General features: G+C 46.9%; 2 protein-coding genes across 5 annotated transcripts in view; both read left to right on the plus strand.

Annotated features, from left to right (window-relative positions):
• Positions 1-394: 394 nt before the first annotated feature.
• On the plus strand, positions 395-10738 carry AKR1A1 (aldo-keto reductase family 1 member A1). Its single transcript, XM_082616401.1, has 9 exons — positions 395-756; positions 5772-5861; positions 7561-7680; positions 7852-8003; positions 8603-8798; positions 9155-9354; positions 9627-9699; positions 9866-9952; positions 10573-10738. The coding sequence occupies exons 1-9, from the start codon at positions 565-567 to the stop codon at positions 10636-10638; spliced, it is 1176 nt and encodes a 391-aa protein (XP_082472527.1). The 5' UTR covers positions 395-564; the 3' UTR covers positions 10639-10738.
• An 8393-nt stretch (positions 10739-19131) lies between these two features.
• The window catches only part of NASP (nuclear autoantigenic sperm protein), a 36192-nt gene continuing 32861 nt past the window's right edge, over positions 19132-22462 (plus strand). The window contains exons 1-2 of one of the 4 annotated variants that reach the window (XM_082615663.1): positions 19132-19236; positions 19605-19702. In XM_082615663.1, the coding sequence (XP_082471789.1) occupies positions 19644-19702 (59 nt within the window). In that variant the 5' untranslated portion in view covers positions 19132-19236; positions 19605-19643. Of the gene's footprint in view, positions 19237-19519; positions 19703-22462 lie in introns of those variants that run through there. The other 3 variants (XM_082615664.1, XM_082615662.1, XM_082615665.1) reach the window with 3 other exon arrangements.

Raw genomic sequence — 22462 nt, forward strand, 5'->3', positions numbered from 1 at the left:
CCAGGGTCCACAGTCCGGATACAGAGAGCACTAACTTTTACCTCTTGAAGGCTGTAGTCCCAAGGTCTTCCCTGTTACTGTCAACCTCTGTGTTGCGGCTGTTCTCTGGACCTCAGTTTGCCTGACCAAATAATGGGACCAGCTTAGGTGTTTTCAGGGAACTTGGCCAACCCGGCTCTAAGGAAGAGAATAGATTAGAGTGGGGCCTGTAGTCCTTAGGAGGAGCCGACTGCAGAAGATGTCATCACGTGGCAGCCGGGCCACCTCCCTCTGGCCGCAGAACGAGAAAAAGTTGCCCAGAGCGGCCTCGCGGCGGCGCGCGGTGCAATATGGGCCAGGCAGAGGCGTCCCCGGCCCCGCCTCCGGGGCCGCTTACTTGGCCGTCGGCGCAGGCTTCACTAGCCCGGGAGTCCTCCAAACTCGCGCTGTGGAGTGTGCCCAAACTCCGCCAATCTACCCACCAGCATCCTGAGGAAGAGATAGTGCAACCACCCAGCTCAGGCGTCCACCCCCCAGCTTGTTTCTGGGGACAGGGGCGGGGTCCACCACTGCGCGTGATGTTGAATGCCCGGCCCCAGCCCCTCCTCTGGGAGGAGCTTCTTCATCACCGCCAGACTTAAGTCCCGGTGTCCAGGCTCAGGCCAGTTTCTTGCTGCCCACCAATCCGGGAAGCTGAGCCCCATTGGGTCGCTAGCAGGGCACAGGACTGAGGTGAAAAGCCATACTTCCCTGCTAACGTCCTGTGCTCGTGCCGAGGTGAGTTTCTCTTCTGCTGCCCCATCTTTGTCGTAGTGGAGGTGGCCTCGAACCTTTACTACAGATGTGTCCGCCCGCGGGTTAGAGCGAAGAGCAAATGCTGAGGAAGCGGCCCGACTTGGTTTCTGATTTGAGTTTCCTCTTATTCGCTGAGTGATCTTGGATAAGTTCTCAGTTTCTCTGGACCTCATTTTTCTCAGCGGTAAAATCAGTTCCTACATCAGAACTGTATGTAATAAGAGTTAAGTGAGATAAAGCTCTTAAAGCTCTCGGCACATACTATCAGTAAGTTTTGGTTGCCATCTTCCTTTTGTTTACCCACCAACACGATTTTTTCAGGAACTCCGGCTTTAATGTGGAATTGCAGAGACGCTTCTCATAAGTGGCAGGAGGGGCGTGGGTTCGCTTGCTTAGGCACCTGCCTTGGGTTTGGGAAAGCCAGGGCATGTTTTTCTGTTGACCCACTGCTCTGTTAAAGTGAACAGAATCTGAACCTTCACCGGATGGGGTTAGTATAAATTAACTCTCCCTTCAGCCTGTCCATACTCTGGGCTGCAGGACCTCCCTTAGAAGAGTCTTGATGATTCTGATCAGTCCTGTTACTTTTCCCAAGGTCTCAGTTTTCTTATCTGTAATACAAGAGCAACCCAAGTATCATCCTTTCTGGAGTCACTGGGATTTTTTTTTTTTTTAACCGAAGATGATGGTAAATGCTTTGTTATTTTCCAGAGATGATTTTTTCCAGGTTATCCAAGAAGTAAAGGAAGAAGGTGATGGAGGCAGTGACTTTATCAAATGACCCTCCTGCTGACAAGATCTCCCCCATTTGCCGCTGTGTGTGGGGTGGGGGAGGGAGCAGGCACTCAAGCAGCTACAGGTTTAGGTCGATGATAGGCCCTGACCTCAAGGAGTACCAAGATTTGTGAGGGAAAATGAACAAACAAATGCAGTGATGTGCACAACTGTCAGGACATGGGAGGAACGAGAAATTTAAACTGCTATCTGAAGGGTGACCTGCAGTTAGCCAGGCAAGGGTGGGACTTGGGGGAGGAAAGTGTGCAGAGGCCTGGAGTCAAATATGGTGGCTGGTTCTGCAAAGCCTGGAATATGGAGTCTGAAATGAAGAGGTGGAGAGATGGGGGAGGTGGGAGCCAGGTTACAAAGGGTATTACCAGGGAGTCTGGACCTTATCCCGAGGGTAGGAGAGATCTACTGGAAGAGATCCTGCGAATCACATGGTCAGATTTGGGGACTGCTTTGTGGGGAGAGGGGACACACCGGAAGCACAGAGATCCCTGGTTCTGGGAGGGGTGGTCACAGCTAGAGCAGTGGCCCTGGAGTTGGGCAGGGATAGGCTGGATAAAGATTTAGGAAGTATATATTCTTTTCACGTACATCAAGAAGTCCAGGTGCTTCCCTGGTGGCGCAGTGGTTGAGAGTCCGCCTGCCGATGCAGGAGACACGGGTTCATTCCCCGGTCTGGGAGGATCCCACATGCCGCGGAGCAGCTGGGCCCGTGAGCCATGGCCGCTGAACCTGCGTGTCTGGAGCCTGTGCTCCACAACGGGAGAGGCCACAACAGTGAGAGGCCCGCGTACCGCAAAAAAAAAAAAAAAAGAAGTCCAGGAAGTGTTATTGCAATCTTAGGTTTTACATTACAGTTTAGAGCAAACAGTGTCTTTTGTAATATTTACAAGTATTTACAGGATTTTTTATGCAGCCAGATAGACCAAATCTTGGCCACTGCTACATATTTAAGGTGGCTTTCCGTCCTGGCTTCTTTGAAACCAGAAGATAACCACCCCCCCATCACCTGTCGAAACCCTAATCTGATAATACTCAGAAATGCCTCAAACAAACTGAAATACATTAGATGGCTTTTTTAAGACCCCCATGGATTATACTGTAGACAAGTTGTCTGGTTTGCTTTAACACTTGTCATCCAGGGCCTTGAGTCCCTGGTGAGATAGAGTATACAGAAAGAAGAACATGGTCAGGCACTGTGCAGAGTACTTAAAATCTCTTTAGAATGGGGGAGCTGAGATTCAAGCCCAGGTCTGTGCCACCCCAGAGCTTGAAATCTGTGCTGTGTTGCTGGATTTGATAAGTATACTTTTGGACATGTTGAGTCTCACTTACCTGTAGGATATACAAGTGGAGATGTCCAGAGGGAGGTGAATATATATATTCACTGGGGTGCGAAGAATTAGTGATTAAGGTGATCACTGAAGACTTGAGCTTGGCTAGGGAGTGAGAAGGGATTGAGGACAGAACGCTGAGGGACATCAATATTTATGGGGAGCAAAGAAGAAAGGCCCATCCAGCCAGGGAACACTCACGTGAATACTGCTTCCTCTTCTTCCTGTGTTTTCAAGTTTCCTGTATCAAGGCAGCTCTAGAGCCCTCCTCTGAGAAAGGAAGACTGAGCCCCAGAGAGAAGGAACCTAGGCACTGACCTGGGAATAATAAAACCTGAATCCTGATACTACCCTCACCCCCCTCTCCCCACACACCCAGCTTTTCTCTCTTTTCCATCTAGAACCTCTCCCAAGATAACATGAGGGCTTCTGAATTCTGCCAGAGGTCCAGCTAGGCAGATGCTGACAAGCTCAGAGCCTATTAATGCAGGGCTGACTGAAAGGCTGTTGCACCAGGCAGAAGATGAGGAAGTCAGGAGCTGGTAGAGGATGACTTCCTGTCCTAGAGGAAAAATCTGTCTTCTGCCTTCTGTTCTGTCCTTTGGAGCTCTTGTTCTTTGCAGATCTGTGTTTGCCATTTCTACCTCTATGATTCCTGCCCCTCCAAGCCTTAGCCTTTTTTTTTTTCTTTTTAGAAACTTTATTTTCCATCAACCTATTTCCATTTTAAGAGTTTGTGGAAGAACAGCTTAAGACCACTCAGTGGTTGTTCCTACCCACTCGGTGGCCTGAGCAGTGGGAGCTGCAGACTAGTCTTCAGTGGCAGGCTGAGCACTCCAGTCTTCAGGGGGAACTGCTGAATAGGCACAGGGCACCTGCACGCCTTAGGACCAGTCCGCCACCTCAAGCCTTAGCCTTTTTGGTTTTCAGTTTCACAAGCAAAAGAAAGGGAGAGGCAAGCATGAGGTTCTTCCTTTTCCCCTGAGGCCAGGTTTTTGTTCACACTCTCAGCCTGGGTGTAATCTCAGCCATTCCTTGTGTTCTGGTAAATCTGGGAGAGGTCAACAGGTCATGGGTTGAAGATCAAGCCTAGGAAACCAGCCACAGACCCTGGTAGCAGCTAGCAGGCTAGTTCCTCCTGTGAAGTCCAGACATGTTTGCCTGATCCCTGGGCAGGTTGGTGCCCCTGGGAAGTTTGGTAATGAAGAGTATTGCTTTCAGTGGTCCATGGTTTGCTGCCCAGATTGAACGTTTTTGTTTCAGCAGAAAGGGTAGCCTCCATAAGGTTATGCTAGACTATAAAATTCTTCCTGAGTTAGAAGTATTAGGAAAGACAATTTTGGTGTGTTGGTTATAGTTACAACTTGTCCAATTACCTGCTCTACCATAATACTCTTTTTTTAAATAAGTTTATTTACTTATTTATTTATTTTTGTCTGAGTTTTTTTTTTTTTTTTTTTTTTTTTTTGCCGTACGCGGGCCTCTCACTGCCATGGCCTCTCCCGTTGCGGAGCACAGGTTCTGGATGCGCAGGCTCAGTGGCCATGGCTCACGGGCCCAACCGCTCCGCGGCATGTGGGATCTTCCCGGACCGGGGCACGAACCCGTATCCCCTGCATCGGCAGGCGGACTCTCAACCACTGCGCCACCAGGGAAGCCCCCTGAGTTGGGTTTTTGTTGCTGCGCACGTGCTTTTCTCTACCGTTGCGGCGAACGGGGGCTACTCTTCCTTGCGGTGCGCGGTCTTCTCATTGCGGTGGCTTCTCTTGTTGCGGAGCACGGGCTCTAGGCATGCGGGCTTCAGTAGTTGTGGCTTGCGGGCTCTAGAGCGCAGGCTTAGTAGTTGTGGTGCATGGGCTTAGTTGCTCCGTGGCATGTGGGATCTTCCTGGGCCAGGAATCGAAACCTTGTGCCCTGCATTGGCAGGAGGATTCTTAACCACTGCACCACCAGGGAAGTTCCCCATTTGGAGACTTCTGATTTTCATAGCTCTCCAAACAGGGTTGCTTCAATCACCCACCTGCTTCATTCAGTTGGAAATTTTCATGTATATGTAATTTCCTGCTTTCTGCTGCATTGAGGTCCTGTGTCTAGTTCCTCTTCCTGGAAAGACTCTTACCCTTGACTCTTGGGACTGTCCCAACTCATTCTTAAAAGCCAGTGTCATTATTCCCTGGTTCTTGCCCTACAGAACTCACTTGTTTTTCTGTAGCAGAGTGTACATGCACATGTATTTTATAGGTCTGTGTTTACTTGCCTTTTCCCGCCTCTTCCATCAGCTCCTCCTTGAATAGTTGGCTCTGCCACTTAGCTGTTGATTTGGGGCAAATAATTTTACCTCTCTGAGCCTGTTTTTTTCATCTAAAAAATAGTATACTTCCCTTGTAAGACCGCACTCAGGCCTAGCAGCATGGCCAATCAGACCTCTGTAAGAGGGACTCAGAGTCTCTGTAGTTCTGACAACCTCTTGGGAACATTCATTTCATCCTTTGAAAAGGGACCCTTTCCTGAGCCAGTTCTGTCACCGGGTCTCACTTTGTCTCATAAAGGCCTTTGCCTGTCTTACACTGGTTTGAGACCTCATGTAGTTAAGGCTGGGTACTTCTGGGAAGCCACCTCGCCTTTGTTTTTAGGTTTTAGAGCTCTTTAGCCTGATGGAAGAAGGGCAGCCAGGCTGGTGGTCCCGTTAGTGTTTGTCCAGGAGTTACTGGCTTTGCTTGGTTCCAGGCACCTTGTCTCAGCTCACAGGCATATACACATGACTCTGTTTTTTCTCCTATCACCCCTGTGCCCGCTTCCTGTTTTACAGGAGTTTTGATCAGTGGGCCCAAGCAGCAGCACTGACCCCACACCATTCTCTTCCCATCTGTGTTTCAGGGGGCAATGGCGGCTTCCTGTATCCTCCTGCACACTGGACAGAAGATGCCCCTGGTTGGACTGGGCACCTGGAAGAGTGAGCCTGGCCAGGTGAGAGATGGGAGATTAGGAGGGGAGCTCCTTGCTCCTCTGCTCGGGAAAAGGCACTATTCAGCACCCCCCCAACTATACTTCACCTCAGGTGGGATGAGCCTGGAGGGCAGTGGGAAGAAACAAGGGAAGAAGTGACCAGCAGTGAGCACTTGGCTTCCACAGCTGATTCAGAGGAGTGGTTGAGGGGCCCAGCACTGCCTAGAGTGTAGGAAGGAGACCTTTCCCTGACTGGATGTGCACTGCTGTGAAGGCATGGGACCTCTCTGTGCCTGGCCCTATGCTGACCCCTAATATGTCACTTATCACCCTGTGCTGTGATCACGTCTCCTGTTCCACGCTGGGTTCCTTGAGGCCAGAGGTAGGCACACAGCAGATATTAGGGTTTAAAGAATAACTAGGTCAACTGTTTAGACCGAAGGTCGGCAAACTTTTTCTTAAAGAACGAGGTGGTTAATAATTTAGATTTTGTTAGACAATTTGCAAAATGGAGGTGATTATGTACTTATGTAACTATTTAAAAATGTAAAAATCATTCTTAGCTCAAGGGCCAAAAAAAACCAAAAGAAAACTGCTAGAGTTTAGCAACCCCTGGTGTAGACCCTTCCAACTCAGGGAGCCTGGGAGCGGAGACGTTTTCCTAGATTGACACAGGTAGAGATTCAGCTTGCACCTGGGGTGGAGCATCTCCTCAGGGCTTGTTCCTTGTGCTTGGAATCTGAGTCAGAGTTTAGAGCAGTTTGGGAGGGACTCTGGCAAGGAGAATGGCCTCTTCTCTCTGGAATTTAGGCTGGGATTTGTGGTGTGGCTGGATGAACTCTGCCTTTTTTCCCTTTGCTTTCCTTCCTACAGCTGCCTAGGAGCCTGGTTCTGTAGGCAGGCACTGATATGGCCTGGGACAAGTCCAGGAGCTAGAACAGATGAAGGCAGTTGGTGACAGCCAGAGCCAGGGCCAAGATTGGGGGCAGGGGTGGAGGGGATGGGGAAGGGTATGGAGCGGTGGGAGTAGGGTCAGGTGTGAGGGGCATATGTCTGGATAGTAAGAGCTACACCCAAATGGGGATCTTGAGTGGCAGGGGCCTGACACCCTTGGTTCTGCTCCTAATGCCATGTTAGTCTGGTTTTTAACAAATTGACTGACCTGTCCTCCTCCTTGGTGTCTGCTTTCTTCTCTTCTGGTGGGGGACTCTGGGCCCAGCTTCCATCTCACTTCTCTGCCTTCCTTCATTTTCTCCCCAATCACCTCTTCTGCTCGCCTGAGTTCTCTTGGTCTACATGGCTTCCTAAAGGTCTCTCTCCATGTGGCCTTGCCCTGGGAACTATTTACCTGTGTATCATGTTTCCCTAACCAGCTCCCCAGGGCTGGGGACCTGTCTCCATGACTACACTTCTGCCTTCTGTCCTGTGTCAATGTATCCATCCACCTTCTGAGCATCTAGCTGAGAACACATTGTTTGTTTTAGCTGGGCCCTGCTGAGATTGCTTGGAAGAAACCTTGGAGGTTAGTGGGGTGGGGACAAAGGGTTTGGGGTCTCTGAAGAGACTTCTGGTCCCCGAGACTAGAGCCATCTTCTCACTTCCGCTGCATGGATGACTGCAGTGGTAAATTCCTGCCCCCTCCCCGCATCAGTGACCCTCAGGAGGGCAGTTTCTGGTCCAGACCAACAGAGCTAAAACTTCTGCTTTTCTCACCTGGCAGGTAAAAGCAGTGATTAAGTATGCCTTGAGTATAGGCTACCGCCACATTGACTGTGCTGCTATCTACGGCAATGAGACTGAGATTGGGGAGGCCCTGAAGGAGAATGTGGGACCTGGCAAGGTGAGGACTGGGGCTACAGAGGGGTGGGGTGAGAAAACTCAGAGGCTGGGGCTGAGGCCTGGCGAGAGGGATCTGGCATCAGCTTCCTTCTAATTCCTCTCCCAGAGGTGAGGGTGGGTGAGATTGGGTGCCCTTGGCTCTTCTAACTATGGACCCTGCCCCCTATACTAGTTGGTGCCTCGGGAGGAGCTGTTTGTGACTTCCAAACTGTGGAACACGAAGCACCACCCCGAGGATGTGGAGCCTGCCCTCCGGAAGACACTCGGTGACCTCCAGCTGGAGTATTTGGACCTGTACCTGATGCACTGGCCTTATGCCTTTGAGTGAGCCTTGCCAGAGTCTTCATCCAGGGAATCAGGGGTTGGCGGAGTCATGTTAGTAACTTTTTGTAAGTCACAGTAGCAGAACAGGAGAGGAACACTCAGCCTTTTCTGCTACAGTTTAACTACAAAAAAGGAGTGCAGCCTCACATGGTGTGTATCCTAGGGTGTGCATGGGTGGTCCCTCCTGCTGCCTTTGTACATTTGTACAGAAATGTACTAGCTTCTGCTGACCTAGGCCCTGGGGTTGTAGAAGAGTAAGCTCCCACAGAGGGTGTGAGAGGAGCCGACCATCAGCTCTGTGCTCTGTGCTTGAAGAAGGCTGCAGGGGCATGCAACTCCCCAAGGTGAAAGGAGTTAAGGAAGACTTTCCAGAGGAGAGGAGATACAATGTGTCTAGGAAGAAGAAGAGGGGGGATGGGCATTCCATATAGAGTTAACACTTGGGTTATGACCTGGAAAGGTGAAAAACCATGCTTGTTTCTCGTTCTTGGCCCTTTACCCTTTCTGGGCTTGGATTATGGGATGTAGCGTGGCTAGACGGGCAGGTAGGCAGGAGCCTGGCATTTGTGCCCACACCGAGGGGGCCGTCTTTCACTCAGGCGGGGAGACAACCCCTTTCCTAAGAATGCTGATGGGACTATACGCTATGACTCCACCCACTACAAGGAGACCTGGAAGGCTCTGGAGGCACTGGTGGCTAAGGGGCTGGTGCGGGCACTGGGCCTGTCCAACTTCAGCAGTCGGCAGATCGATGATGTGCTCAGTGTGGCCTCTGTGCGCCCAGCTGTCCTGCAGGTGAACACAGCAAAGATCATTTGGTTTGGGGGCAGTGTGTGTGTGTGTGTGTGTCTATGTGTGTCTATGTGTGTGTGTGTGTATGTAAATGAGCATGAGTGAGCAGATGATGGCTCTACTTCAGAGAGATGGCTAGAAAGTTGTCAGAAGTGTGGTGCAGAAATCCTCTGCTTAAGGAAGGGCATTGAAGTGTGGGAAGAGAATGAAATAGTGGAAAACTGTCTAGAGATTGAGAAAAGCAGGTTGAGGGGAAGCAGGGGGTCAGTGATGCAGGGTTGGTCACGATGTGCATGTCTGGGTGGGGCCAGCAAGCTGGCTGTGGCCACCTCATGATGATAGGTTGTTTCTTGGCTCAGGTGGAATGCCACCCATACCTGGCTCAGAATGAGCTGATTGCCCACTGCCAAGCACGCGGCCTGGAGGTGACTGCTTATAGCCCTCTGGGCTCCTCTGATCGTGCTTGGCGTGATCCTGATGAGCCTGTCCTGCTTGAGGAGCCAGTGGTCCTGGCACTGGCTGAAAAGCATGGCCGATCTCCAGCTCAGATCTTGCTCAGGTACAAGCAATCTTGGGGAAAGACAGTCAGGTTAGGGAGAAGGCTTCTGGGTTGGGAGGCAAGGGTTGAGGGGTTCCTTATCCAAATGCCTTGATGAGGCTGAGAATCCTGCCATGTCATCTGGGGAGAGGCCACTCTGAGGCATGTTCCCTATTACTATGAGGCTCAGGGGTTCCAGGAGCTCAGAGAAGGCTGCATGGAGGACCAAAAAAAAAAAAGTGCTTATGTGTACTGACTCCACCTCCTCATCTATACCTCAATCCCCCACTCAGGTGGCAGGTCCAGCGGAAAGTGAGCTGCATCCCCAAGAGTGTCACACCTTCCCATATCCTTCAGAACATCCAGGTACTTGGTGATGTGTCTGTCCTGTCTTCTTTAGTCCATTGGGACACAGTCTGGCCCTGACTCTGTTTGGCTAAGAAGGCATTGTTCTGGAACCCCAACTTCCACTCGCAAAACTGGCTTTCCTGACCGACCCCCCCCCCGCCCCCCACCCTGCTCCCATCCCCAGGTGTTTGACTTCACTTTTAGCCTGGAGGAGATGAAACAGCTGGATGCCCTGAATAAAAATTTGCGATTCATCGTGCCCATGCTTACGGTGAGTGTGTATCACCCCCCAGAGTCAGGGAATATGAGATTTGGGACAGGATTCTGCCCTAAGTCCGGCCTCAACCTTGATGGTCACAGGCTTGGCAGGATGTTGTTGGTAGGATTGCTGTCCTGGACACAATGGGCTCTTTTCTCTTTTCTGAGCTCCGCGAAGTAGTCTGGGTGAGGGATAAGGCATGTAGCCTGTGAGTTCCAGTCCTGCATCTCGATACCTTGTAACCTAGAACAAGTTATTTAACTTCTCCAACCTTCAGCTTCCTATGTGTAAAAAGATCCCAGTTCCTGACACATAACAATAACAATAACCCAGTAAATGATATAAATGGGACATTCTCAACCTTGTTAGAGGTTTCCCTGTTGCACATAGGGAAATAAAGAGTTCCTTATCCCAGCTGAGACTGCAAACTCTTCAGGGGCAGGGTCAGCCACGTACCAGGCTGTGGGTTTGGTGCTGGAATGCCCTTGGCACTGAGGCCCTAGCCTCAGTCAGTGCCATCTGTCATAGTGCTGTACGCAGGTGTGGCTGTTGAGTAAGATTCTTGGGAAAAGATGTTCTGGGTCTTTGGAATGTCAGCTCCTACTAATGGAGTCATCTGTCTCTCCTTCCAGGTGGATGGGAAGAGGGTCCCGAGAGATGCAGGTCACCCTCTGTACCCCTTCAGTGACCCATATTGAGACCACAGCTTCCTGGCTTCCTTTTCATCTCTCCAGCTATAACGTCCTGCCATCCCCAGAAAGAAGGAATTAATAAAGCCATTGGAGTATCCATCCATGATACTTGCTTGTCTTATTTGTCTGGTCAGACCTGATATGGAAACAGTTTCTTTTAGGGATGCTGGGTGTGACCTGCCATGAGTCCAAACTCTCTTATCTTTCTTGATTCTGGAGAAACCAGTGTGCAGCTGAATTCCATGTCCGCCTTCATAAATTATAAGGTATATTAGTGGAGTAGTGCCACCTAAAGGCATCTCTTAGCACTACATGCCATCCCAGTGTAGTCTTAGTGAGAATGCCAAAAGTTGGTCACTTACGGACTGAGATCAGGGCATCGAGAATACTGTGGTTTCTTCACACTTCTGGGCATAGGTCTTGAGTTCCTGCATCCCGCCCACCCATCTAGTCAGTGCCTAGATTTAAGAATATGAAGAGCCAACAAAACTTACATTCTGAAGTTTGGGAATCCCAGCTTGGAAAATCAGGAAAACTAGGGACATGGTCTTTTTCTCCATAACACTATAGTCGGTGTGCATAGGCTACCTGAAGGAGGCAGAGTCAGCACCAAAGTTTGTCACTGTACCTAAGGTCCTATCTTACATATTTTGTGGTCCCACCAGAGACTGAGGTTTTGGGTTTTTAGCAGGGTTTTTGGAAAATCCCTCTAAACTCCGGTCACACAAAACTCATTTTAGTTTTCTAGTTGAACCATTGCTCTTCATTCAGAAAATATTTATGGAGTACTTAGGCACGATGTGAGACCCTGGGGATATAGCTATAATCAAGACACATAGGTCCCTACAGTTTACGTGAGACAGACTAATTGCGTAATTAGTTTAATTACAGTTGGAAGAAGTGCTATGAAAAAGCGCAGAGTGAGAAGCTTACTGATTTAATCGGCTGAGATCTGAAGGATGAGTAGGGAATAATTAGTTAAAAGAGGTGAGAGTGGTAATAGTGTTCCATGCAAATTGGATAGCCTTGAAACTGAAAGAAGTTGTTTGAAAAACCTAAAGAAAGAAGTCTTTGTGACAAACTGAAAGGGAGCAGGGGTGGAATGGCATGAAATAATGCTGGAATAAGGTAGGGACCTGGTGATGGAAGGCCTAGGAGACTGGGTTAAGACTTTAGCTTTTTAATTTTATTTATTTAATACATTTATACCTTTATTAATTTATTTTTGGCTGCGTTGGGTCTTTGTTGCTGCGTGGGTTTTCTCTAGTGTCAGAGAGCGGGGTCTATTCTTCATTGCCGTGTGCGGGCTTCTCATTGTGGTGGCTTCTCGTGGAGCACGGACTCTAGGCGCGCGGCCTTCAGTAGCTGTGGCTTGTGGGCTCTAGAGTACAGGCTCAGTAGTTGCGGCGCACGGGGTTAGTTGCTCCGTGACATGTGGGATCTTCCCGGACTAGGGCTCAAACCCGTGTCCCCTGTACTGGCAGGTGGATTCTTAACCACTGTGCCACCAGGGAAGTCCAAGACTTTAGGCTTTTTAATCCTGAATGAAGCAGGAAGCCATGTAAGAGTTTTGAGCAGGAATAACATGGCATGATTTGTGTTTTAGAAATACAGTGCTATTGCAGTGGGGAAAATGGATTAGTGGGATAAAAAGTGGTTGTAGGGGGGCTTCCCTGGTGGCGCAGTGGTTGAGAGTCCGCCTGCCGATGCAGGGGACATGGGTTCATGCCCCGATCCAGGAGGATCCCACATGCTGCAGAGCAGCTGGGCCCATGAGCCATGGCTGCTGAGCCTGCGCGTCCGGAGCCTGTGCTCCGCAATGGGAGAGGCCAAGTGGTTGTAGGGAGGCATGTTGGAAGTTAGTCTTTTTAGTTTATTTTATTTTATTGAAATATAGTTGATTTACAATGTTGTGCCAGTCTCTGCTGTACAGCAAAGTGACTCAGTTATACACATACACTATTTTTTTAATATTCTTTTCCATTATGGTTTATCACAGGATATTGAATATAATTCCCTGTGCTATACATTAGGACCTTGTTGTTTATCGATTCTAAATGTAATAGTTTGCATCTACCAACCCGAGAAATTAGTCTTTTGTCTCTGGTCCTTTCTACCTGGAACAATCCACCTGTTAGCCTACAGTTGGATGAACATCTATTACTTAAACATTCAGTTTAGCTGTTACTTCCTCTGGGACATCTTTGCTGATCTCACCCTCCCCAGGTAGCTTGCTATATGATTCCATAGCTCCCTTATACCCTTTCACGATCCAACTTTCCACAGTTATGAGGTAGCATGAGTTTGAAATGTATTAGTTTGTTGGGGCTGCCATAACAGTACCACAGAGTGGGTGATTTAAACAACAGAAATTTGCTTTCTTACAGTTCTGGAAATTAGAAATCTGAGATCAAAGCATCAGCAGGATTGGTTCCTTCTGAGTGACATAAGGGAAAGGTTTGTTCCAGGCCTCTCTTTGGCCTGTAGATGGACATCTTCTCCCTGTGTCTTTACATTGTCTTCCCTCTGTGCACATCTGTGTCCAAATTTCTTTTTTTGTTTCTTTGTTTTGTTTTGTTTTTTGGCTGCACCACATGGCTTGCGGGATCTTAGTTCCCTGACCGGGGATCAAACCTGGGCCCCAGCAGTGAAAGCGTGGAGTCCTAACCGCTGGACTGCTAGGGAATTCCCTGTGCCCAAATTTCTTATAAGGCTGTCATATTGGATTAGGGCCCATCCTAATGATCTTATTTTAACTGAAGACCCTGTCTCCATATACAGTTACATTCTGAGGTACTAGGGGTTAGTACTTAAGTATATGATTTTGAGGAGGGAGGACACAATTCAGCTCATATCAGGAAGTGAAAGTTGTCATAACATCAAATTATTCACTAATAAGTTGACTACTTAGAAATTATTCTTAACTCAAACATCTCACCCTGCTTAACATTAGCATTTCTCTGTTGACATCTTTGTCTAAATCACTGGTCAGTACAGCGCACATCCACTGAAAAGTGAAATTGCAAGTCTTGCAAAAGTTAACAGTACCTTATGAAGCAATGGAAGTGATGTTGGAAACTTAACACATCATACCCAAAGCTATTGAAAAGTGAGGATCTGACAGTTAATTGGGAAAGAAAATCAAAGATGAAGACACTAGACTTCAAAAGAGGATGTTTGGCTTATCAAAGTATTAAGGAAGGCCTTTGGGAAAACTATGAAGTCCTTAAGTATTTTTGCAAAAAGGATTCTTTATATGATTGTTTTGAGTAAAAGACCACAAACTCAGATTTTAAAATGAGATTTGCCTTTATAAGACTATATTCTAGAGGAAGGGAGTGCTTACCAGCCAGAGGCTAGCACCACCACACTCCATTTCCTTACATCAGAATTTTTTATACACAAGTACAATCTAAGACCCCTTTCAGAAACTGCCCTGCGGTCTGCAGGGGGGAGGGGATATCTCACAGTCAGGTAGGAAAACTGAGACCTTGTGACATTCTGTAGGAGAGAGAATATGAACCTTGTAGTCAAAGTCTGGCAAACTAACAGATAAAAAACAAGGTCCTACTGTATAGCACAGGGAACTATATTCAATATCCTGTGATAAACCATAATAGAAAAGAATGTAAAAAAAATAATGTATATGTGTGTATAACTGAGTCATTTGCTGTACAGCAGAGATTGGCACACCATTGTAAATCAACTATACTAAAAAAAAAAAAAAGTCTGGCAAACCAAAAAAGAATACTTGGTGAAAGGGGACTGATAACATACATATGAAAGAGGTCACAGTATTTGTCCAGGGAAATGTGATCTATGAAGGAGTCCTGATATTTGTCCAAAGAATTAAAACATTGAAAATCACTTTATTGGTTTGAGATGTTAACTTCTAGAATGTTCATGACAAGTTCTGTTGATTTTCCTCTTTGAGGATCATCTGCACTTTGACATCTGTATATTCATAAAGCTATAAATATGCCTGTCCAGATGTGTCTTTGTTTTGTTTCACTACCTCTTGGGCCTTTGGCCTTTTGAGGTTTTAATAGGTTGCTTTATACAACATGACAAGCAAACCTGAGCTAGTATAATGAATACATGGAGAACATATATTTTTGCCAGGATAGTTAATCCACATTTAATTACATTTAAATATCATTCTGTTTCATTTCCCTACATCCAGGATCTACCTGAATTAATTAAAGAGTTGTTTTTCTCTCAATGGAGTGGAGAACCAAGATTGTTTCTTTAATTTTAGGGATGTTTCTTTCTAATTGACTTTATAGTTTAATAACTTGTGTTGACAACAGTGTAAACATCACCTTGAGCTATGATCATGAGGTCAAGAGCCATTCAATTCTGCCACAACAGAGGTAGATGATACTTCTATTTGTGGAGATCCAGGGTGTCATTTTTTGCATTAAAGCTTTACTCTAGTATTCCAGAGATATTAACATGACTTGTGCTGGCCAATGGGAAAAAAAAGTGATTATGTGTTGGTTCCGGGTGAGAGCTTTAAGAGCAAGTGTGAGTTCCAACATATTCTCTCTTACCCTCTGAAACAGTGACAAGCAATACTCTATATTATTTATGGTCGCTGTTCCATCAGCTTGAGACCCAGAATGAGGATGACACAGAGCAAAGCCTCCAGCTGACCTGAGATGAAAATATAGTAAGAGTGGAAACTGAATCTTATTGAATGAAGCCATTGAAGTTTTGGGTTTACTTGCCACTGCAGCAAAATCTACCTTTTTTTTCCTTAATTAAAAAATTATTTATTTATTTATTTTGGCTGTGCCGGGTCTTAGTTGCAGCATTTGGGATTCTTAGCTGCAACATGCAAACTTCTTAGTTGCGGCGTGCATGTGGGATCTAGTTCCCGGACCAGGGATGGAAACTGGGCCCCCTGCCTTGGAAGTGTGGCGTCTTACCCACTGGGTCACCAGGGAAGTCCCTACCCCATCTTAATTAGTACAGTTAGCTAATATTTTATTTATGATGTATGCAGTGACATTCATAAGTCAAAGGGGCTTACAATTTTATTTTTTATATTTTCCTATTTCTGGAATCAAGACTACATTACCCTTGGGAATTCCCTGGAGTTCCAGGGGTTAACACTCTGTGCTTCCACTGCAGGAGCATGGGTTCAATCCCTGGTCAGGGAACTAAGATCCCACATGCTGTACTGCACGGCCTAAAAAAATAAAAAAGACTACATTGGGACTTCCCTGGTGGCGCAGTGGTTAAGAATCCGCCTGCCAATGTAGGGCACATGGGTTCGAGCCCTGGTCCAGGAAGATCCCACATGCCATGGAGCAACTAAGCCCATGCGCCACAACTACTGAGCCTGCTCTCTAGAGCCCATGTGCCACAACTACTGAGCCCGCGTGCCGCAACTACTGAAGCCCGCATGCCTAGAGCCCGTGCTCCACAAGAGAAGCCACCGCAATGAGAAGCCCGCGCACCGCAAGGAAGAGTAGCCCCCACTCGCCGAAGCTAGAGAAAGCCTGCGCACAGCAACAAAGACCCAATGCAGCCAAAAATAAAATAAATTAAATAAATTTTAAAAAAGACTACATTAACATTTCTTTCTTTTTTTTTCTTTTTTGCTATACATAAATGCATGTGTTCAACCCACCATCTTTAACTGAAAGTCTTCCCTAAATCTTATTAATAAAAATCAGAGTTCTATTATTATCCTAGAAAAGTTTTTGCTTTTTTTCTACGTATGGAAATGTTTCTTGAAAATGTGTTAACCTCACCTATAAAACCATCTGGGCATTTGGGGGGAATGGTAGGACATCTGATTACCATTTTCAAATGTTTATTATTTATCGATCAACTTAAGGTCTGTTTTTTCTTGTGCCAATTTTGACACTTTGTTTATTTCTAGGATCACTCCATTAGGTTTTCAAATTTATTAGCATATAATTATTCTTTTTTTTCAATATTTATTTATTTATTTGTTCGCACTGGGTCTTAGTTGTGGCATGCATGTGGAATCTAGTTCACTGACCAGGGATCGAACCCCAGGCCCCCTGCATTGGGAGCACAGAGTCTTATCCACTGCACCACCAGGGAAGTCCCAGCATATAATTATTCTTAATACAATTATCTTTCCATTGTGTCTATGATTTCTGTAGTTATTTCTTCTGCATTTTCTTTTTTGCATTTGCTATCTATATTTTTCTATCTATATATTTTTATTTTTTCAAAGAACCAGTTTCTAGTTAATCTTTTATTTCTCTCTTGATTTCTGCCCTATCTTCCTTATGTACTTCCCCTCTTGTTTGAGATTTCTCTCTTGCTCTTCTTCTAACTTCATGAGTTGAATTCTTTGAGCAATTTTTCTATTTGTTTCCTGATAAAATTTTTGAAAGCTATAATTCATCAAAATACAGCTTTATCTGTGTCCTATGAATTTTCTTTTGTCCTATGAATTTTAACGTGTAGTGTATTTATTGTCATTCAGCTCTAAGTGTTTAACTTCCTTCATGATTTTTTAACCCAAGGGCTATTTATTTATACAATATATAAATGTTAATTTGCAGTGCAATAAAGCTTTGTGGTTAGAGAATATGGTCTATATGAAAATGATAATGATTCTTTAGAATGTATTGAGGCTTTCTTTGTGGCCTAATAATGGTCCATTTCTGTAAGTGATCTATGATGTTTGAATGTAATGTGTATTTGCTGATTTTTGAGCATAGATTTCTATATATTTAGTCACTAGAGCATATTAATAATATTAGTCATGTCTTTATCTCTGCTTACTTTTTCGTCTGCTTGTTTCTGAGTGACATGAGTTAACAATTTCAGCTACAATTGTTGACTTATCTCTATTTCTTCTGCAATTCTTATAGTTGTTGCTTAATATATGATGGATATATCTAAGAATTTTATTTCGCTCTTATATAACATTTTTGGAGTAAGCAGCCCAGAGCTTGTATGGTGGCTCCGTGATGCTAGGAACCTAGGCATCTTACTAATTTGTCATTCCTGGTGCATGGCCCTGATTGACTTGGTCCAAGTTAGTTCACCACCTCACCTTCTGAAAAGGGAAGCCCCTTCCCTTTGATGTCACTATATGGAAGATGCACACATTGCTTCTGTTCACTTTTCATTGACCAGAGTGTCATCATGTGAGCACTTCTAGTTCCAGGGGACATTGACAATTTTGGTTTTTATTCTGGGGGTTATGCACTAAAATAAGTGCATAAATAAATAAAAATCAGCGTTCTATTACTACTATAGGAGAGAAAAATCGACATTGGAAGACAACTAGGAGTCTATCACAAGATCTCAGTGTTTTGTATGTAATCATTCATTTAATCTGTCTTTTCCATATACTTCTTCTACCCTCAACTTTCTCTCAGTTCAACCTCCTTTTTGTTTTACCCTCTCCAAAAAATAAACTTCCAGTTTTCCATTGCCCTGGGGAAGATGATTTAGAAGGTCTAACTGCTTTTTATTTTTTTAAATGACTTATTTATGTATTTATTTTTGGCTGCGTTGCTGCACATGGGCTTTCTCTAGTTGCCGCGAGCGGGGGCTACTCTTCATTGCATTGCACGGGCTTCTCATTGTGGTGGCTTCTCTTGTTGGGGAGCACGGGCTCTAGGCAAGGAGGCTTCAGTAGTTGTGTCACGCAGGCTCTAGAGCGCGGGCTCAGTAGCTGTGGCGCTCAGGGGCTTAGTTGCTCCACAGCATGCGGGATCTTCCCGGACCAGGGATCGAACCTGTGTCCCCTGCATTGGCAGGCGGATTCTTAACTGTGCCACCAGGGAAGCCCGCAGGTCCAGGTCTTTATCCCTAAAGATTTTAAACTGCCTGAGTCTTGACAGAGTGGAATAAGAATTCTCCCCAAGAATCTTTCTCAGTATGTCTGAACCTGGACGGAAATAAAATTCCTGTTCTGACATTTGTAGGCAAGGCCATGGTGGAAGGCAATGGATTATGCTCCAGATGTGAAGAAGTGCAGTTATCTTCCACTCAGCGAGTTGCAGGAAATGAGGCACACTGCTTCCCATAAATGACTTGTCTTGCAACCTTCTGAGCTAGTCATACCTTCTTTGAACCTTGGTTTCTATTTCTACCAAATGGGACGGATAACACCGTTGTAGTAGCGTTGCTGTTAAGATTAAGTAAGACAGCTAATAGCTTTAGAATGTCTAAGCACAGTGCCCCCCGGACATAGCGGACAAAGTATAAACTAGCTTGGAGTGGACGAAAAGAGCTGGGAGCATTAAGCTAGTCAGATTTGGGAGTCTGGGTAGGGCCTAAGAGCATGGCTTCAGCGGATTGGGCCAGCCGAAGGGGGCGGGCCCAGAGGGAGGAGCCAGCCGCGTCCCGCCGCAGTCCCCAGCTTTGAATCAAGCGCGGTAGTTTCAGGCGGTGGCCAATCCTACGACAGCATTTCCTTGCGTCAGTTGTTGCTGAGGTTCAGAGCCACGCGTCTCTCACCTATATCTGTTCTAGCCGTTGCTGGTATACACGTGCTCGGCTCTTGCGTGTCCATCCGACTAAGCGGACCGACAGAAAGTCTCAGTTAACTTCCTGAGTATCCGGCCTGTAAAGAGACTCTCGGCTACTCGCTCCGAACATGTAGGGCAGCCCCAGCTTCCCCTTCTCTGGAAGTCGCTGGCCGCCGTCCGGTCAGGAGTAGTAGTACCAAGTAGTACCAAGATTCTAGTTCTTACGCGACTTGCTAGAGAAGCAAAAAGTTGCTTTTTTCGCGGAAGCCAGGGAGGAAAGGTATCGCGCAGAACCAGGTGGCGCGGGTGGGAGATGTCCTTGGGCAGGATTGGGGCTGGGTCCTGGCCCTTTAAACTCGAGGGGGAGGATCCGGAAGTGGATGGGCGGGGCGAAGGGCCCTGGTTTATAAGAGGGCCCAGCCGCGCGGGGTCTCCAATCTGCCATTTTCTGTCCACGAATAAGTCTCTGGCTTTCCAAATTCTCTGTTTTTCTCACAGGCACTATCCCGTCCGCGGGTCCACCACCTCAGGGGAACGATGGCCGCAGAGTCCACAGCCAGTGCCGCCATCACCGCGGAGCTAGTTTCCGCCGACAAGTAAGCTGGACCGTGGAGAGCTTGAGGCACTGGCCAGTCCGCAGGGAGGGGGTGGTGGACGGAGGCTCCCCGGGAGAGACAGACCGGAGGGTGGGAGGACTTTCCTTCCAGTGAACAACCGTCGCTGTTCGGGGAGGTCCGGACACTGGAGAAGCCCACTTCTTGCAGAGAGCCTCGCTCACTGGCAGTAACGCCGGTCGGCTGGCGCCCCCTGCCCCGCTTTTCGCGGTCGCCATCTTGCCGGGGGCAGCGGCGGCTGTCTCCATCGCCTGCCCCTCTCCTTCCTCCCCAGGCCCGGGGCTATCGGCGGGGAGGCGGGGCTCCGGCGCGGCAGTGTACCTTCACGTCCTTGCTGTCCCCGCACTCCTGGCGTGCGCCTCCGGTATGATCCGCAAACACATCGGGAAAATAACCAACAGAGATTTGGCGCCAAAAAAAAAAAAAAAAAAAACCCTGCACGAGGGAGGAGGTTGGACCGGTGGGTCGGGATGGGCGGGGTCTCTCGGGGGCGGGGTCGTGCGCTCGTGCGCTCGTGCGTTCGCTTCCCTCCGCCGGCTCTGGAGCAGGGGGCGGGGCCCTGAGGAGGCGGGAAAACTCCATTGTTTGGGGCTGCGGCTCCCGAACGCCTCGGACTTCCGCCGTGGGACGCGGTGAAGCTTGTTCCCCTTGGTCTCCTCGCTCACCCCGCGGTCTCCTCGCTCTCCTGGTACCCTCCTGCCCTCAGCAAGGCCCATTTCTTTTGTCTGTGGTGGAGAGCATCGTGGTTCTTTTAGATTTTGGGAACGTTGGCGGGGGACTTGGCTGCTTCTGGGGGATTTTATCGGGAGGCGAAGCATCTTCTAGCGCTGCGTCGAGGTCTTTTCACTTCTAGCAGTGTTTGGTTGCGAGGAGAATGGGCAGTATTAAGCGCAGAGTGTAACAGAAGGACTGGAGGGAATGATAGAAGATATGATTGCTATGAAAACGACACAGTGCCACTCAGACATAAAGGTATTTTTTGAACAGTGAAGGGAAACAGGCCGTTATTCGAAGAAACAAGAAATAACCCAAATTATTAAGTGGCAGACTCTAGGTTAAACCCTAGTATTTCAAGTTTTTATTCCCTCATTACTCATCCTTTCCCCCATCCCCAAAGCTTGAGAGGAAATTGCATGAAAATCTAATTAGCTTGTTGGAGAGAACAATAAAGGCATCATTCTTTAGTTAAGTAAGTTCCTGGGGCAATTCAGGGGTAAAGCGTTTCAGGCGTTTAAGGGGGAGGGTAAAGAAAATTTACGTGAGTTTTTTGTTTTTTTGTTTTTTGCGGTACGCGGGCCTCTCACTGCTGTGGCCTCTCCCGTTGCGGAGCGCAGGCTCAGCGGCCATGGCTCACGGGCCCAGCCGCTCTGCGGCATGTGGGATCTTCCCGGACCGGGGCACGAACCCGTGTCCCCTGCATCGGCAAGCGGACTCTCAACCACTGCGCCACCAGGGAAGCCCTACGTGAGTTTAATAGACTACTAAGAATGCACATTATAATTCCAGTATAACCATTGAAAGAATAAAAGCATGTTTAACTTCCAAACCAGTAGAGAGAGAAAATGGAATGAGAAATAAACCACAATTCAGAGTTGATTTTGATACCGCTTTCATTGCTTAAGTGGTGAATGTTGGGCTACAGTTTTGTCAGCTGTAAAAAGCTACAATTTGGCTTCTCTCCCCTCATGCCATTAAACAACGTTGCTAAAGGTTATCAGTGGTTGTCTAAATGTTAAATCAGTCTTTGTCCTTATTAGCTTTCTAAATAGTTCTAAGTAGTTGTTAACGTTTTTGTTTATGTTACAAAAGAATATAGCAGTTTGTACTATAGTGGTAAGGAGGAATGAGAAAGCTTAGAAAGAGGAAGTCTTATGTGATGCATTGAATTTTACTTTAACTGTCTTATAATTTCTGAGCTACTTATTCGTACCTTTAGATGAGAGATGTCAAAGTAAAAATAAGTGGTTTAGCTCAGTAATCCTTAAAGTTCTGGGGTTTGTCTTTCCTATTTCCGTAAGTGAAAGGTTCATCTGTGTTGGTGCGGGGCTTATTTTGGTGCTTAGTATTTGGCTGTTTAAAATGAGATGGATAACCTCTTGTAAGTTAGTTTTATGATGAATTAATGTCACTGTAATTAGAATATATTTGTGTGAAAGATTTAGCTAACGTACCTGTGTACCTGTATTTTGGTGGGGTGGAGGAGTTATGTTCAGTATATTAGCTCAAATGTGTAAATGAGAAAAGAGTCTCTCTTGGTGGACCTGCAAAAAAAAACAAAACTATTTTCAGAAGATTAAAAAAAATTTTTTTTTTTCCAGTTGTGCCACGCGGCATTATACAATCTTAGTTCCCCCCCCCCCCCCCCCAGGGATTGAACCCACACCCTCTGCATTGGAAGCACGGAGTCTTAACCACTGGACCACCAGGGAAGTCCCTGACCTTGTATTCTTAAGACAATTTACTCATCACATCCATTAACTTTGGAAATCTTTATATGCGTGTCGGAAAGTATTCTTCACTTACCACTTTAAATAACTGAGGCTCAGCGAGGGACTTCCTTGGTGGTCCAGCGGTTAAGACTCTGTGCTCCTAATGTAGAGGGCCCGGGTTCAATTCCTGGTCAGGGACCTAAGATCCCGAAAGCCACACAGCTTGGCCAAAAAAAAAAATTGGTTAAAAAAAAAAAAAACCTGAGGGGTGGTGGTGGTGGTGGAATGAATTGAGAGATTGGGATTGACATAT

Source organism: Mesoplodon mirus (assembly GCF_964341445.2).
Source record: "Mesoplodon mirus genome assembly, chromosome: 3".
NCBI classification, from domain to species: Eukaryota; Metazoa; Chordata; class Mammalia; order Artiodactyla; family Ziphiidae; genus Mesoplodon; species Mesoplodon mirus.

Excerpts from the sequence above, each read along its gene's own strand:
- AKR1A1 (XM_082616401.1), top strand. The coding sequence starts at position 565 with ATGCCCGGCCCCAGCCCCTCCTCTGGGAGGAGCTTCTTCATCACCGCC. Across the intron at positions 757-5,771 it reads CGTCCTGTGCTCGTGCCGAG|GGGGCAATGGCGGCTTCCTG; the intron begins GTGAGTTTCTCT and ends TCTGTGTTTCAG. Across the intron at positions 9,355-9,626 it reads CCAGCTCAGATCTTGCTCAG|GTGGCAGGTCCAGCGGAAAG; the intron begins GTACAAGCAATC and ends TCCCCCACTCAG.